Consider the following 13,065-nt stretch of genomic DNA (forward strand, 5'->3'; position numbering starts at 1 on the left):
GCATTGGCTTAACTTGAATTCAGTAATAAATTGTGCAGAAGGACCTTACTGTCCAGTCTTTCATCCTGAAGGCATCTCTTTGTCATGGATTCTGGAGACCTTTCCTGTTTTGGTCTGAAAACTGCTAACTGATAAGGCAGTAGATGGACTGATGATTAGTGGGGATTAATCCATGCTCTGTTTTCCAGCATCTATATTTTGCTTATATTCCCAATTAAGATTTTCCTCCCTGTATTCTTTTTATCTTTTGCCTGATTTCTTTATTTTCTCATTATCTAGAACTACAAAAAACTCTCATGTCTGACATGTTAAATAGATTCCGATCTGGTGTTTTAATTTATATATTATGTGTGAATGCTTAATCACGTTGAACGTTATAATTCCTTACACATTTTGCATGATGACTTTTCATTGTTTATAATTGCTTAACTGTAATGTGGGAACTGAGGCTCATAGGCATTATATCATTTGTTCAAGATCAGTTTGTTAAGTAGAGCTGGAATTTAGCATGGCTTAGTCTCATTTTAAATTCTGGCTTATGACATACATTTTTAAATAATCTGTGCCCCAAATTCTTGGAGAAAAATGCTTAGTAAATAATTGCATAATTATGAAATAAAATGCATTTCTTGTAATAACTACATCCATCTTTGCCAGGCCTTCTTTTGTACCTCAGGCACAGATAGCCTTCATTTACCTTCTTAGTACTCACACTATTAGAATGCATATATTGGCTTTTTTTGGTAAATGTGCTTGCATTCTCTTTGAATAAAAATAGAAGAAAATAGTTAAAAATAAATGCCACTGAATTAGAGTTTAGATTCCTTTCATAGACTCCATGATTTTAAAACCTGGCACAGAGTGCAAATAAGGGAAAGCATAACTTGTTTTCCTCCTTGTCTTTTGAGGTCTGTAATGACAATATTATTACCTTTAAGTTAAAATATTAGTTTGGGATGCCTGGGTGACTCAGTTAAGCCTCCGACTCTTTGATTTCGGCTTAGGTCATGATCTTGGGGTCATGAGATCCAGCCTGGTGTCAGGCTCCACACTCAGCACAGAGTCTGCTTAAGATTTGCTTCCCCTATGACCCCCCCCCGCCCCCCCCCGCACTTGCTCTCTTTTTCTAAAATATTAGTTTAGTACTTGGCCTTTTAAGAAAACTTTCTGTTAATATAAGTTTTATCACCACTTAATATTCATTAAGTAATTTATCTGTTCATGGACTTCTATTTTACACAGTTCTGTACCTATTATATCCTATACTCTTGAGCAGAAGACACAGAACTTAACAAAGGAAGCCAGTGCTTTAAAAGGTTACCTGAATGATTTAGATGTGAAAGCAGAGATAACAAAGAGTTTTATTTATTTATTTATTTATATTAACATATAATGTATTATTTGTTTCAGGGGTACAGGTCTGATTCATCAGTCTTACACAATTCACAGCGCTCACCATAGCACATACCCTCCCCAGTGTCCATCACCCAGCCACCCCATCCCTCCCCGTCCTCCACTCCAGCAACCCTCAGTTTGTTTCCTGAGATTAAGAGTCTCTCTTATTGTTTGTCTCCCTTTATGGTTTCATCCTTTTTCATTTTTCCCTCCCTTCCCCTATGATCTTCTGTCTTGTTTCTCAAATTCCTCATATCAGTGAGATCATATGATAATTGTCTTTCTCTGATTGACTTACTTCGTTTAGCATAATACCACCTAGTTCCATCCACGTCGTTGCAGATGGCAAGATTTCATTTTTTGATGGCTGCATAATATTCCAGTGTGTGTGTGTATGTATGTATGTATATACACACCACATCTTCTTTATCCATTCGTCTGTTGATGGACATCTAGGCTCTTTCCATAGTTTGGTTATTGTGGATATTGCTGCTATAACCATTAGGGTGCATGTGCCCCTTCGGATCACTACATTTGTATCCTTGGGGTAAATACCCAGTAGTGCAATTGCTGGGTTGTAGGGTAGCTCTATTTTCAACTTTTTGAGGTACCTCCATACTGTTTTCCAGAGTGGCTGCACCGGCTTGCATTCCCACCAGCAGTGTAGGAGGGTTCCCCTTTCTCTACTTCCTCGCCAACATCTGTCGTTTCCTGACTTGTTAATTTTAGCCATTCTGACTGGTGCGAGGTGGTACCTCATTGAGGTTTTGATTTGTATTTCCCTGATGCCCAGTGACGAACACTTTTTCGTGTGTCTATTGGCCATTTGGATGTCTTCTTTGCAGAAATGTCTGTTCATGTCTTCTGCCCATTTCTTGATTGGATTATTTGTTCTCTGGGTATTGAGTTTGATAAGTTCTTTATAATAAGGTTTTGGATACTAGTCCTTTATCTGAAATGTCATTTGCAAATATCTACTCCCATTCTGTCAGTTGTCTTTTGGTTTTGTTGACTGTTTCCTTTGCTGTGCAAAAGCTTTTTATCTTGATGAAGTCCCAATAGTTCATTTTTGCCCTTGCTTCCCTTGCCTTTGGCGATGTTTCTAGGAAGAAGTTACTGCGGCTGAGGTCAAAGAGGTTGCTGCCTGTGTTCTCCTCAAGGATTTTGATGGATTCCTGTCTCACATTTAGGTCTTTCATCGATTTTGAGTCTATTTTTATTTCTGGTGTAAGGGAATGGTTCAGTTTCATTCTGCATGTGCTGTCCAGTTTTCCCAACACCATTTGTTGAAGAGACTGTCGTTTTTCCATTGGATCTTCTTTCCTGCTTTGTCGAAGATTAGTTTAACATAGAGTTGAGGGTCCATTTCTGGGCTCTCTATTCTGTTCCATTGATCTGTGTGTCTGTTTTTGTGCCAGTACCATACTGTCTTGATGATGACAGCTTTGTAATAGAGCTTGAAGTCTGGAATTGTGATACCACTAGCTTCGCTTTTCTTTTTCAACATTCCTCAGGCTATTTGGGGTCTTTTCTGGTTCCATAAAAATTTTAGGTTTATTTGTTCCATTTCTTTGAAAAAAGTTGATGGCATTTTGATAGGGATTGCATTAAATGTGTTGATTGCTCTAGGTAGCATAGACATTTTCACAATATTTGTTCTTCCAATCCATGAGCATGGAACGTTTTTCCATTTCTTTGTGTCTTCCCCAATTTCTTTCATGAGTATTCTGTAGTTTTCTGAGTACAGATTCTTTGCCTCTTTTGTTAGATTTATTCCTAGGTATCTTATGGTTTTGGGTGCAGTTGTTAATGGGATCGACTCCTTAATTTCTCTTTCTTCTCTCTTGTTGGTGTATAGAAATGCCACTGATTTCTGTGCATTGATTTTATATCCTGCCTCTTTACTGAATTCCTGTATGAGTTCTAGCAGTTTTGGGGTGGAGTTTTTGGGTTTTCCACGTAAAGAATCATATCATCAGCAAAAAATGAGAGTTTGACTTCTTCTTTGCCGATTCTGATCCCTTTTATTTCTTTTTGTTGTCTAATTGCCGAGGCTAGGACTTCTAATACTATGTTGAATAGCAGTGGTGGTAGTGGACATCCCTGCCGAGTTCCTGACCTTAGGGGGAAAGCTGTCAGTTTTTCCCCATTGAGAATGATACTCACTGTGAGTTTTTCATGGATGGCTTTTATGATACTGAGGTATGTACCCTCTATCCCTACACTGTGAGGAGTTTTAATCAAGAAAGGATGCTGTATTTTGTCAAGTGCTTTTTCTTTTTCTTTTTTGTTTTTTTTAATAATTTTATTTATTTATTTGACAGAGAGAAACACAGCAAGAGAGGGAACACAAGCATGGGGAGTGGGAGAGGGAGAAGCAGGCTTCCTGCTGAGCAGGGAGCCCAATATGGGGCTTGACCCCAGGAACCTGGGATCATGACCTGAGCCGAAGGCAGACGCTTAAAAACTGAGCCACCCAGTCGCCCCTCGAATGCTTTTTCTGCATCATTGAGAGTATCATATGGTTGTTGTTCTTTCTTTTATTAATGTATTGTATCACATTGCTTGATTTGCGGATGTTGAACCAACCTTGCAGCTCAGGAATAAATCCCACTTGGTAGTGGTGAATAATCTTTTTAATGTACTGTTGGATCCTATTGGCTAGTATTTTAGTGAGAATTTTTTCATCTATGTTCATCAGGGATATTGGTCTGTAATTCTCCTTTTTGGTGGGGTCTTTGTCTGGTTTTGGGATCAAGGTAATTCTGGCCTCATAAAATGAGTTTGGAAGTTTTCCTTCCATTTCTATTTTTTCAAACAGTTTCAGAAGAGTAGGTATTAATTCTTCTTTAAATGTTTGGTAGAATTCCCCTGGGAAGCCATCTGGCCCTGGGCTCTTGTTTGCTGGAGATTTTTGATGACTGCTTCAATTTCCTTAGTGGTTATAGGTCTGTTCAGGTTTTCTATTTCTTCCTGGTTCAGTTTTGGTAGTTTATACATCTCTAGGAATGCATCCATTTCTTCCAGATTGTCTAATTTGCTGGCAGACAACAAAGAGTTTTAACAGACTTTGTGTGTGTGTGTGTGTGTGTGTGTGTATTTGCAGAGGATGAACAAGGTATAACATTTGATAACAATGCCTTTGGATGTGCTAGAAGTTTTCTGTGGTTTTTTCCACTTTTTAAAATAAATATTTGCTTTTGTTTAATATCATTTGTAAGGTAGTGATATGAGTTAAAATTCTTGTTTGCCATGGGAAAAGGTCTTTTTATCAATTTTTTGCAAAATTAAAAAACTTATGGCAAGGAGGAAAATTGTTCTTTTTATATCCTTTTTGTGAAAAATTTCCCAGTAGAATACATGTTGGAAAGAAGGGAGGGCTAGAAAAGGAATGACTGTATAAATGGTTTTGTTTGTTAGTGGAAATGACTGAAGTTATTTAATGTTGCTTAACTTCTTTCAATATTTATTTTTTTATTTCTATTTATAGTAGAAAATACAGAGTTTTTACAGCAAGCTGCTTTAGAAGAATATGGTCCAGAGCTTCATGTGGCTTTGAGGAGTCGAAGAGATGAATTACACTATTTAAGGAAACTTACTGAACTACTTTTTCCTTATATTTTGCCTCCTAAAGCAACAGACTGCAGGTATAAATAGTCCAGAAAATGTCATAGCAGTATTTGCATACCATGACATATGTATATTGTTATTCTTGATCATAATAGGAGTACACTAAAACTTGAGATTAACCTATGATGTGAATAAATTTTCATTTAAGAAATATAATTTGTCAGGTATTAAAATGCGATTTTAGTGCTAAACACAACAACATATGTTGTGTTGCTTAGAATTTTTTTGCGGGGGGGAAGTGATCTTGGGAAAATCAAGATAAATATGAATAAAATCAGTTTTTTTATTTGAGATCATTATACTTTGTTAATTTCTTGGTGTTCCATTTTATTTTATTTTATTTTTTAAGATTTTATTTATTTATTTGAGAGAGAGAATGAGAGAGAGAGAGAGAGCACAAGAGTGGGGAGCAGGAGAGGGAGAAGCAGAGGCCCCGCTGAGCAGGGAGCCCGATGCGGGACTCGATCCCGGGACTCCAGGATCATGACCTGAGCTGAAGGCAGTCACTCAACCAACTGAGCCACCCAGGCGCCCTCTTGGTGTTCCATTTTAAAGACATAAACATTGTGACTCATTGGCAGAAACACTTTGAATAAACTAAACAGACCTGGAGCGCCTGGGTGGCTCAGTCTTTGGGCGTCTGCCTTCGGCTCAGGTTGTGATCCCAGGGCCATGGGATCGAGCCCTGCGTTGGGCTCCCTGCTTAGCAGGAAGCCTGCTTCTCCCTCTCCCACTCCCCCGCTTGTGTTCCCTCTCTTGCTGTGTCTCTCTCTGTCAGATAAATAAAATCTTCAAAACAAAACAAAACAAAACTAAACAGACCAAACCAAAGTTGTGTTTTAAGGTTATACCTGGCAAGAATGATTAGAATTCATCTAGACCATTGTTTCTCGTTCTGGCAGGAATTTGTTTAGATTATTCTAATAATCTAAGGGAGCAGGCTCCCTGCTGAGCAGGAAGCCCGACTTAGGGCTCGATCCCAGTAACTTGGGATCACTACCCAAGGCAAAGGCAGATGCTTAACCTACTGAGCCACCCAGGCGCCCTATAACATAAAGTTTTTATTAAAAATTTTAAAAATTTAGAATATTTTATTTTTTATTTTATTTTATTTTTTTAAAAATTTTTTTAAAGATTCCATTTATTTATTTGACAGAGAGAGAGAGAGCACAAGTAGGCAGAGTGGCAGGCAGAGGGAGAGGGAGAAGCAGGCTCCCCACTGAGCAGGGAGCCAGACGTGGGGCTCGATCCCTGGACCCCAGGATCATGACCCGAGCCGAAGGCAGCTGCCCAACTGACTGAGCCACCCAGGCGCCCCAAAATTTAGAATATTTTAATGAAAATATTTTAAACAGATTAATGTATAATGTTAATTTATTATAATTACAAATTGTATTACTAGTTTTAAACATTAATTTTAAAATGTATTAAGTATTTTAAATTTTCTGAGGTGGGGAGTGTTTTCTAATGTTCACCCAAATCCCTCCTGTTAAGGAAATGCTTTTTTCTCTTAAACAATACTTTCTTTTAGCCAGTTCAGGAATCCAGGTATGGTCTGTGAACCACTAGCATGAACATTACTTGGGAGCTTTTTAGAAATACAGAATCTTGGGGCATACCTACTGAATCATAGTCTGCATTTTAACAAGATCTCCAGGTAAGAACTGATGTAAATCACTAAATATGTGCAATATTGTTTTTCCAGATCCCTGACCTTACTTTTAAGAGAGATCCTTTCCGGTTCGGTGTTCCTTCCTTCTTTGGATTTCCTAGCTGATCCAGTAAGGCTCAAAAAGTGCTTTTAATTTGTGGTAAAATACATATAACAAAGTTTATCATCTTAAATGTTTTTTTTTTTTTTTTTTTTTTTTATTTTTTTAAAGATTTTATTTATTTATTTGAGACAGAGAGAGAGAGCACATGAGAGGGGTGAGGGTCATAGGGAGAAGCAGGCTCCCTGCCGAGCAGGGAGCCCGATGCGGGACTCGATCCAGGGACTCCAGGATCATGACCTGAGCCGAAGGCAGTCGCTTAACCAACTGAGCCACCCAGGCGCCCTAAATGTTTTTATATATACAGTTCAGTGGTATTAAGTACATTCATTGTTGAGCAACCATCACTACTATGTGTCTCTAGAATTCTTTCACCTTACAAAACTGAAATTCTGTACCCATTAATAATTCTCCATTCTTCTTTCCTCTAGTCCCCTGGCAGCCACCAACATACTTCTGTCTCTATGAATTTGACTACTCTGGTACCTCCTATAAGTGGGTCCATGCATTATTTGTCTTTTTGTGACTGCCTTATTTCCCTTAGCATAATGTCCCCAAGATTCATCCACATTGTAGCATATATTAGAATTTTGTTCCTTATCAAGACTGTATAATATTCCATTGTAGATATATACCACATTTTGCTATTTATGCATCCATTGATGGAAACTTGAATTACTTTTACTTTTGAACCAATAAGATTTTGAAGAAACAGGAATAATTTATAAACACTTTAAATGCTGAAGTCAGAATAACTTTTCTTTGCCCACTTTCCAAAAAGTGAGACCCTGCATCACATTTTTTAAAAAAGTATTTATTTATTTGAGAGAGTGTGTGAGCATGAGCTGGGGCAGGGGCAGAGGGAGAGGGAGAGAGAATCCCAAGCAGACTCCCTGCTGAGTGTGGAGCCCAACTTGGGGCTCAGTACCACAACCCTGAGATCATGACCTGAGCCAAAACCAAGAGTCAGATGCTCGACCGACTGAGGCACCCAGGCACCCCCTGCATCGCAGACTTTTTAAAGTCCCTCTGTGTTACATATGTGCAAATGCTTTGCCACTGTTCCATTTGCTTCTTCATTTTTCTAGAAACTTTCACAATATGAAAAATGCTTTGAGAATTTTAGGCAGAATATAGTAATGGGGGGGCGCCTGGGTGGCTCAGTCGTTAAGTGTCTGCCTTCAGCTCAGGTCATGATCCCAGGGTCCTGGGATCGAGCCCCGCATCGGGCTGCCTAGTCCACGGGAGGCCTGCTTCTCCCTCTCCTACTCCGCCTGCTTGTGTTCCCTCTCTCTCTGTGTCCCTGTCAAATAAATAAATAAAATCTTAAAAAAAAAAAAAAAAATATAGTAATGGAATTATTTTGACCCATGTGTATTATTTTCCATTAGGATACTGTGAATCATTTGCTTATCATCTTCATAGATGACAGTCCAGTGAGTATTGAGTATTAAGTATGAATTTTGATTCATATCTGTCAAAGCACATCGCACTTTTATTGAATTAATAAATTCTCTTTTTTAAAGCCTGAAAAAGCAACTGAACTGCCTTCCCCCTTGGTTCCATTCTTGCAGAAATTTGCAGAACCTAGAAATAAAAAGCCGTCTGTAAGTATTTTTAGCAATAATGTATATTATTTTTGATATAAACAATTTTATCATGTGTTTATATGGCCTTAACTTACTCTTCTCCCATATTGTATCAAGGTGCTGAAGTTAGAATTGAAGCAAATCAGAGAGCAGCAAGATCTCTTGTTTCGTTTTATGAACTTTCTGAAACAAGAAGGAGCGGTGCATGTATTGCAAATATGTCTGACTGTGGGTGAGGCTTACCTGTGCACTTTACCAAAGTCATTTTTACACTTTTTAATTTATTTATTTTGTGTTTTAAATACATTTGAATGTTTAGATCAGATCTGATTTTGTAGTTGTCATATATCATTGTTCTAAATTTCATTTTACTAGTTACTTTAATATCACCTTTGAGTTGTCTCTTAAGTGTGCACTTCTTTCCAGATTGGAACATAATTTATAATTGACTTCAACTTCTTTTTAAAATATAACTTAAAAAAATTGAGATATAATTTACACAGTGAAATTCACAGAACTTAAATGCACAGTTTGATCAGGTTTGACAAATCTAGACATCTGTGTAACTTACACTTTTATCAAGATATAGAACATTTCCATCACCCCAGTAAGTTAGGGCCCTTCCCAAACACTCCCACTCCTGCCAAAGCAATTACAGGTCTCGTTTCTCTCACCACAGATTAGTTTTGCCTATACAGTTTCCTTATATAAATGGAGTATATGGTATGTACTCTTTTATTCCTGGCTTCATTGATTCAGGATAATGCTTTTTAAGATTGGTTTGTGTTGTGTAGAGGAATAGTTTGCTTTTTTTTTTGTTAAGTAGTATTCTTTTGAATGAGTGTACTGTGTGTTTTTTTTTTTAATTCATTCTCCTTGTGGATGGATATATCTGGACTGCTTTCACTTTTGGGCTATTATGAATAAAATTGCTGTGCACATTCTTGTATAAGGCTTTTTCTGTTGGGCATATGTTTAATAACTGGAAGTAGAATTACTGGGTCACAGGGTAGGTACATATTTTGTTTTATGAGAAACTGCTAAATTGTTTTCCAAAGTGGTTGTACTGTTTTACTCTCCCTAGCAAATGTGTGAGAATTTTGGTTGCTCCATACCTTTACCAAAATTTGGTGGTGTTTATTTATCTTTTTAATTTTAGCCATTTTAGTGGGTATGTGGTGGTATGTTATTGTGCTTTTAATTAGCATTTCTCTAATGGTTGGTGTTGAACATTTTATAATATGCTTATTGGCCATTCAAATATCTTTGTACATGGAAGTGTTTAATCTGCCCATTTTTTACTGAATTGTTTTTCTTTTTTCATTAAATTATAGGAGTTCTTTATATATTTTAGATGCAAGTCTTTTGTCAGAAATAAGTATTAAGAATGTTTTCTTCCAGACTGGCTTGTCTTTTCATTTTCTGAATAGTATCTTTTGATGAGTAGAATTTTGAAATTTTGATGATACTCAGTATTTCTATTTTATGGTTAATGCTTTCAGAGACTTCCATAGGAAGTCTTTGTTACCCTAAGTCAAGGTGATATTTGATTGTTTTTCTCTGGATGCATTATAGTTTTATATTTTACATGTAGGTTTGTGATCTTGAAATATTTTGTATTGGTATTAGTTAGGGGTTGGAGGTTCATTTTTTCCCTCCATTGGATATGGATATCTGGTTTTTCTGATACCCATTTTTTGAGGAGACATTTTTTTTTCCCCATCTTGAGTTGCTTTGGCATCTTCGTTAAATGATTTGACCATGTATATGTGTTTTGGATTCTCTTTATTTCCACTGATTCATGTCTGATTTTATGCCTAATATCGTAGTCTTGATTATTATGACTATATAGTATGTCTTGAAATCAGGTGGCATAAGGCCTCTTATTTGTTTTTTCAAATTGTGTTGGCTATCCTAGGTCTTTTGCATGTATATGGATATATTTTAGAATCAGATTGCCTATTTCCACACACACATGCACACACATGCTCATGGATACACATACACACACACACACGCACACACACGCACAAAGCCTAGCCTACTTCGGAGATTTTTGATTGGAATTGCATTAAATCTGTAGTATAGATCAACTCAGGGAGTAATGCCATCTCAACAGTATTTGGGTTTCTGGTGTATGAACATGGAATATTTTTCCATTCATTTCTGTAGCATTTCATAGTTTTCACTGTAGGTCTTTATGTTTTTGGAGGTATTTGCATGTGGTATTTAAAATAATTTTTAAATTGTGGCTAATAAACAGAAATAGAATTGATTTTTTGCATATTGACTTTGTATCCTGTGCCATGGCTACATTCACTTATTAGTTCTGGTAGCTTTTTTGTACATTTCCTTAAGACTTTCTACGTACATAATTATGTCATTTGCAAATATAGTTTTACTTTTTCCTTTATAGTGTTTATGCCTTTTATTTCTTTTTATTGCCTATTGCAACGGCTAGGACCTTTACTATTATGTTGAATTGAAGCAGTAAAAGTTGACATCCTTGCTTCGTTCCTGTTCTTAGGGGGATATTACTTAGTGTTGTACCATTAAGTATGGTACTAGTCTGGTTTGTTTTTTTTGTTTTTGTTTTTGTTTTTTTTGGTAGATATCCTTGATCAGATTGAGAAGGTATCCTTCTCTTCCTGGTTTGCTGAGAGTTTTTTTTTTTTTAAATCATTAATTGATATTAAATTTTTTTGAATGCTTTTAATGCATCTTAGTAACCTATTTTATTGTCACCAAGTTATTTCCATTGTTCCCTTATTGTGGAGCTATAGTGATGTCCTCTCGATTGGTAATTTGTATTTTCTTTTTTCTAATCTGTATTGCTAGGGGTTTTATCAAATCTATTAATGTTTTTGATATGCCAATTTTCCACTTTTATTTTTATTACTTCTGCTTACCTTGAGTTTAGTTTGCATTTCTTTTTCCGGTTTCTTAATTTTATTCCTGTCTTCTTTTTGGATAGAGGCTTTTTTTTAAAATTATAAATTTTTCTGTATGAATTGCTATAGCTAAATTCTAAACTTTTTGGATTTTTTTTTTTTTTTTTTTTAAGATTTTACCTATTTGACACAGAGAGAGAGCACAAGCAGGAGGAGCGGCAGGCAGCGGGAGAGGGAGAAGCAGGTTCCCCGCTGAGCAGGGAGCCTGATGTGGGGCTTGATCTCATGACCCTGAGATCAAGACCTGAGTTGAAATCAAGAGTCAGATACATAACTGACTGAGCCACCCAGACACCCCTGTGGTGTTTTGTTTTTTTGTTTTGTTTTGTTTTTTAAGTAAGCTCTACACCCAACATGGGACTTCAACTCATGACCCTGAGATCAAAGGTTGTATGCTCTACTGACTAAACCAGCCAGGTGCCCCAAATATGTGGTGTTTTTATTGTAGTTAAGTTTTAAATATTTTTAAATTTCCCTCTGGTTTATTTTTTGACTTAAATTTACCAACATTTGATTTTAAGATCTCTTACTGTGATGGTTTTCTAATCTAATACTGTTCTCATCAGTGCACCTGGGTGGCTCAGTTGGTTAAGGATCTGACTCTTGATTTTGGCTCCGGTCATGATCTCAGGGCCCAGGGATTGAACCCTGCATGGGGCTCCGTGCTCAGCGGGGAGTCTGCTTAAGGATTCTCTCCCCCTTGCCCTCTGCCTCCCCTGCCCCCCAACTTAAGCATGCGTGTGCTCTCTTTCTCCCAAACAAACAAACAAACAAATAAATCTTTTAAAAAATACTGTTCTGATCAGACAACATACTCTTGTGTGATTTTAGTCTTTTGAAATTTATTGAACCTTGTTTATGGCTCATACATATGGTGTGTCTTAATGAATGTTTCCTGTGCATGTGAGAAGAACTTCTGTTTTGTTGTGTTGGGTAGTGTTTTATAAATGTCAGTTAGGTTAAGTTGATGGATTGTCTAAAAATATTCTGTATTCTTTCTGATTTCTTCATGGATTTGCTGTTTGTATCTTTAGTTTTGTAATGTTTTCCATGTATTTTGAACTTTATTAGGTGTAGACACATTTAGGATTGTCATGTGTTCATGATGAATTTGTCCTTTTATCATTTTAAAATGCTCTTTATCTCTGGTAATTCTCTGTCTTTAAGTCTGCTTGGTTTGAGATTAATATAGCTACGCTGTCTTTTTTTTTAATATTTTATTTATTTATTCAACAGAGAGAGTGAGAGAGTACAAGCAGGGGGAGCAGTAGAGGGAGAGGGAGAAGCAGGCTTACCGCTGAGCAGGGAGCCTGATGCAGGGCACAATCCCAGGACCCTGAGATCATGACCTGAGCTGAAGGCAGATGCTTAACCATCTGAGCCACCCAGGCACCCCTAGAGTTGAATCTTTTTAATAAACTAGTTTGGTAATCTTTGCTTTTTAGTTGGGGCATGTAGTGTACCTTTACACTTAATGTAATTATTGTATGTTTATTGTTAGGTCTTTGATCTTGGTATTTGTTTTGTATTTGTTCCATCTATTTTTTATTCTTTTACTCCTTTCCTGCCTTTCTTTGGTTACTTGAGGATTCTTTAGTATTCCATTTTGTCTCTTCTATTGACTTTTTATTTATGTCTCTTCTGTTCGCTCTTCTTGTTTTAGTGGTTGCTCTGAGATTACACTGTCAGTTTTTATCACAGTCTTCATTTAAAAATATTTCACTGCTT

At 36.8% G+C, this 13,065-nt stretch overlaps 1 protein-coding gene across 8 annotated transcripts in view; it reads left to right on the forward strand.

Annotated features, from left to right (window-relative positions):
* The window catches only part of SNX14 (sorting nexin 14), an 88,965-nt gene that overhangs the window by 37,396 nt on the left and 38,504 nt on the right, over window positions 1–13,065 (forward strand). For 7 of the 8 annotated variants that reach the window (XR_013441189.1, XR_013441188.1, XM_078055025.1 and 4 more), the window contains 5 exons: window positions 4,886–5,042; window positions 6,731–6,806; window positions 8,189–8,233; window positions 8,324–8,404; window positions 8,504–8,618. Coding sequence is in view for 6 of the 8 variants with exons in the window: in XM_078055025.1 (XP_077911151.1) it covers window positions 4,886–5,042; window positions 6,731–6,806; window positions 8,189–8,233; window positions 8,324–8,404; window positions 8,504–8,618 (474 nt within the window). In the remaining 2 variants the exon portion in view is untranslated. The remainder of the gene's footprint in view (window positions 1–4,885; window positions 5,043–6,730; window positions 6,807–8,188; window positions 8,234–8,323; window positions 8,405–8,503; window positions 8,619–13,065) is intronic. The other variant, XM_078055027.1, reaches the window with a different exon arrangement.

This window comes from Halichoerus grypus, chromosome 9 (assembly GCF_964656455.1).
Source record: "Halichoerus grypus chromosome 9, mHalGry1.hap1.1, whole genome shotgun sequence".
Taxonomy (NCBI): Eukaryota; Metazoa; Chordata; class Mammalia; order Carnivora; family Phocidae; genus Halichoerus; species Halichoerus grypus.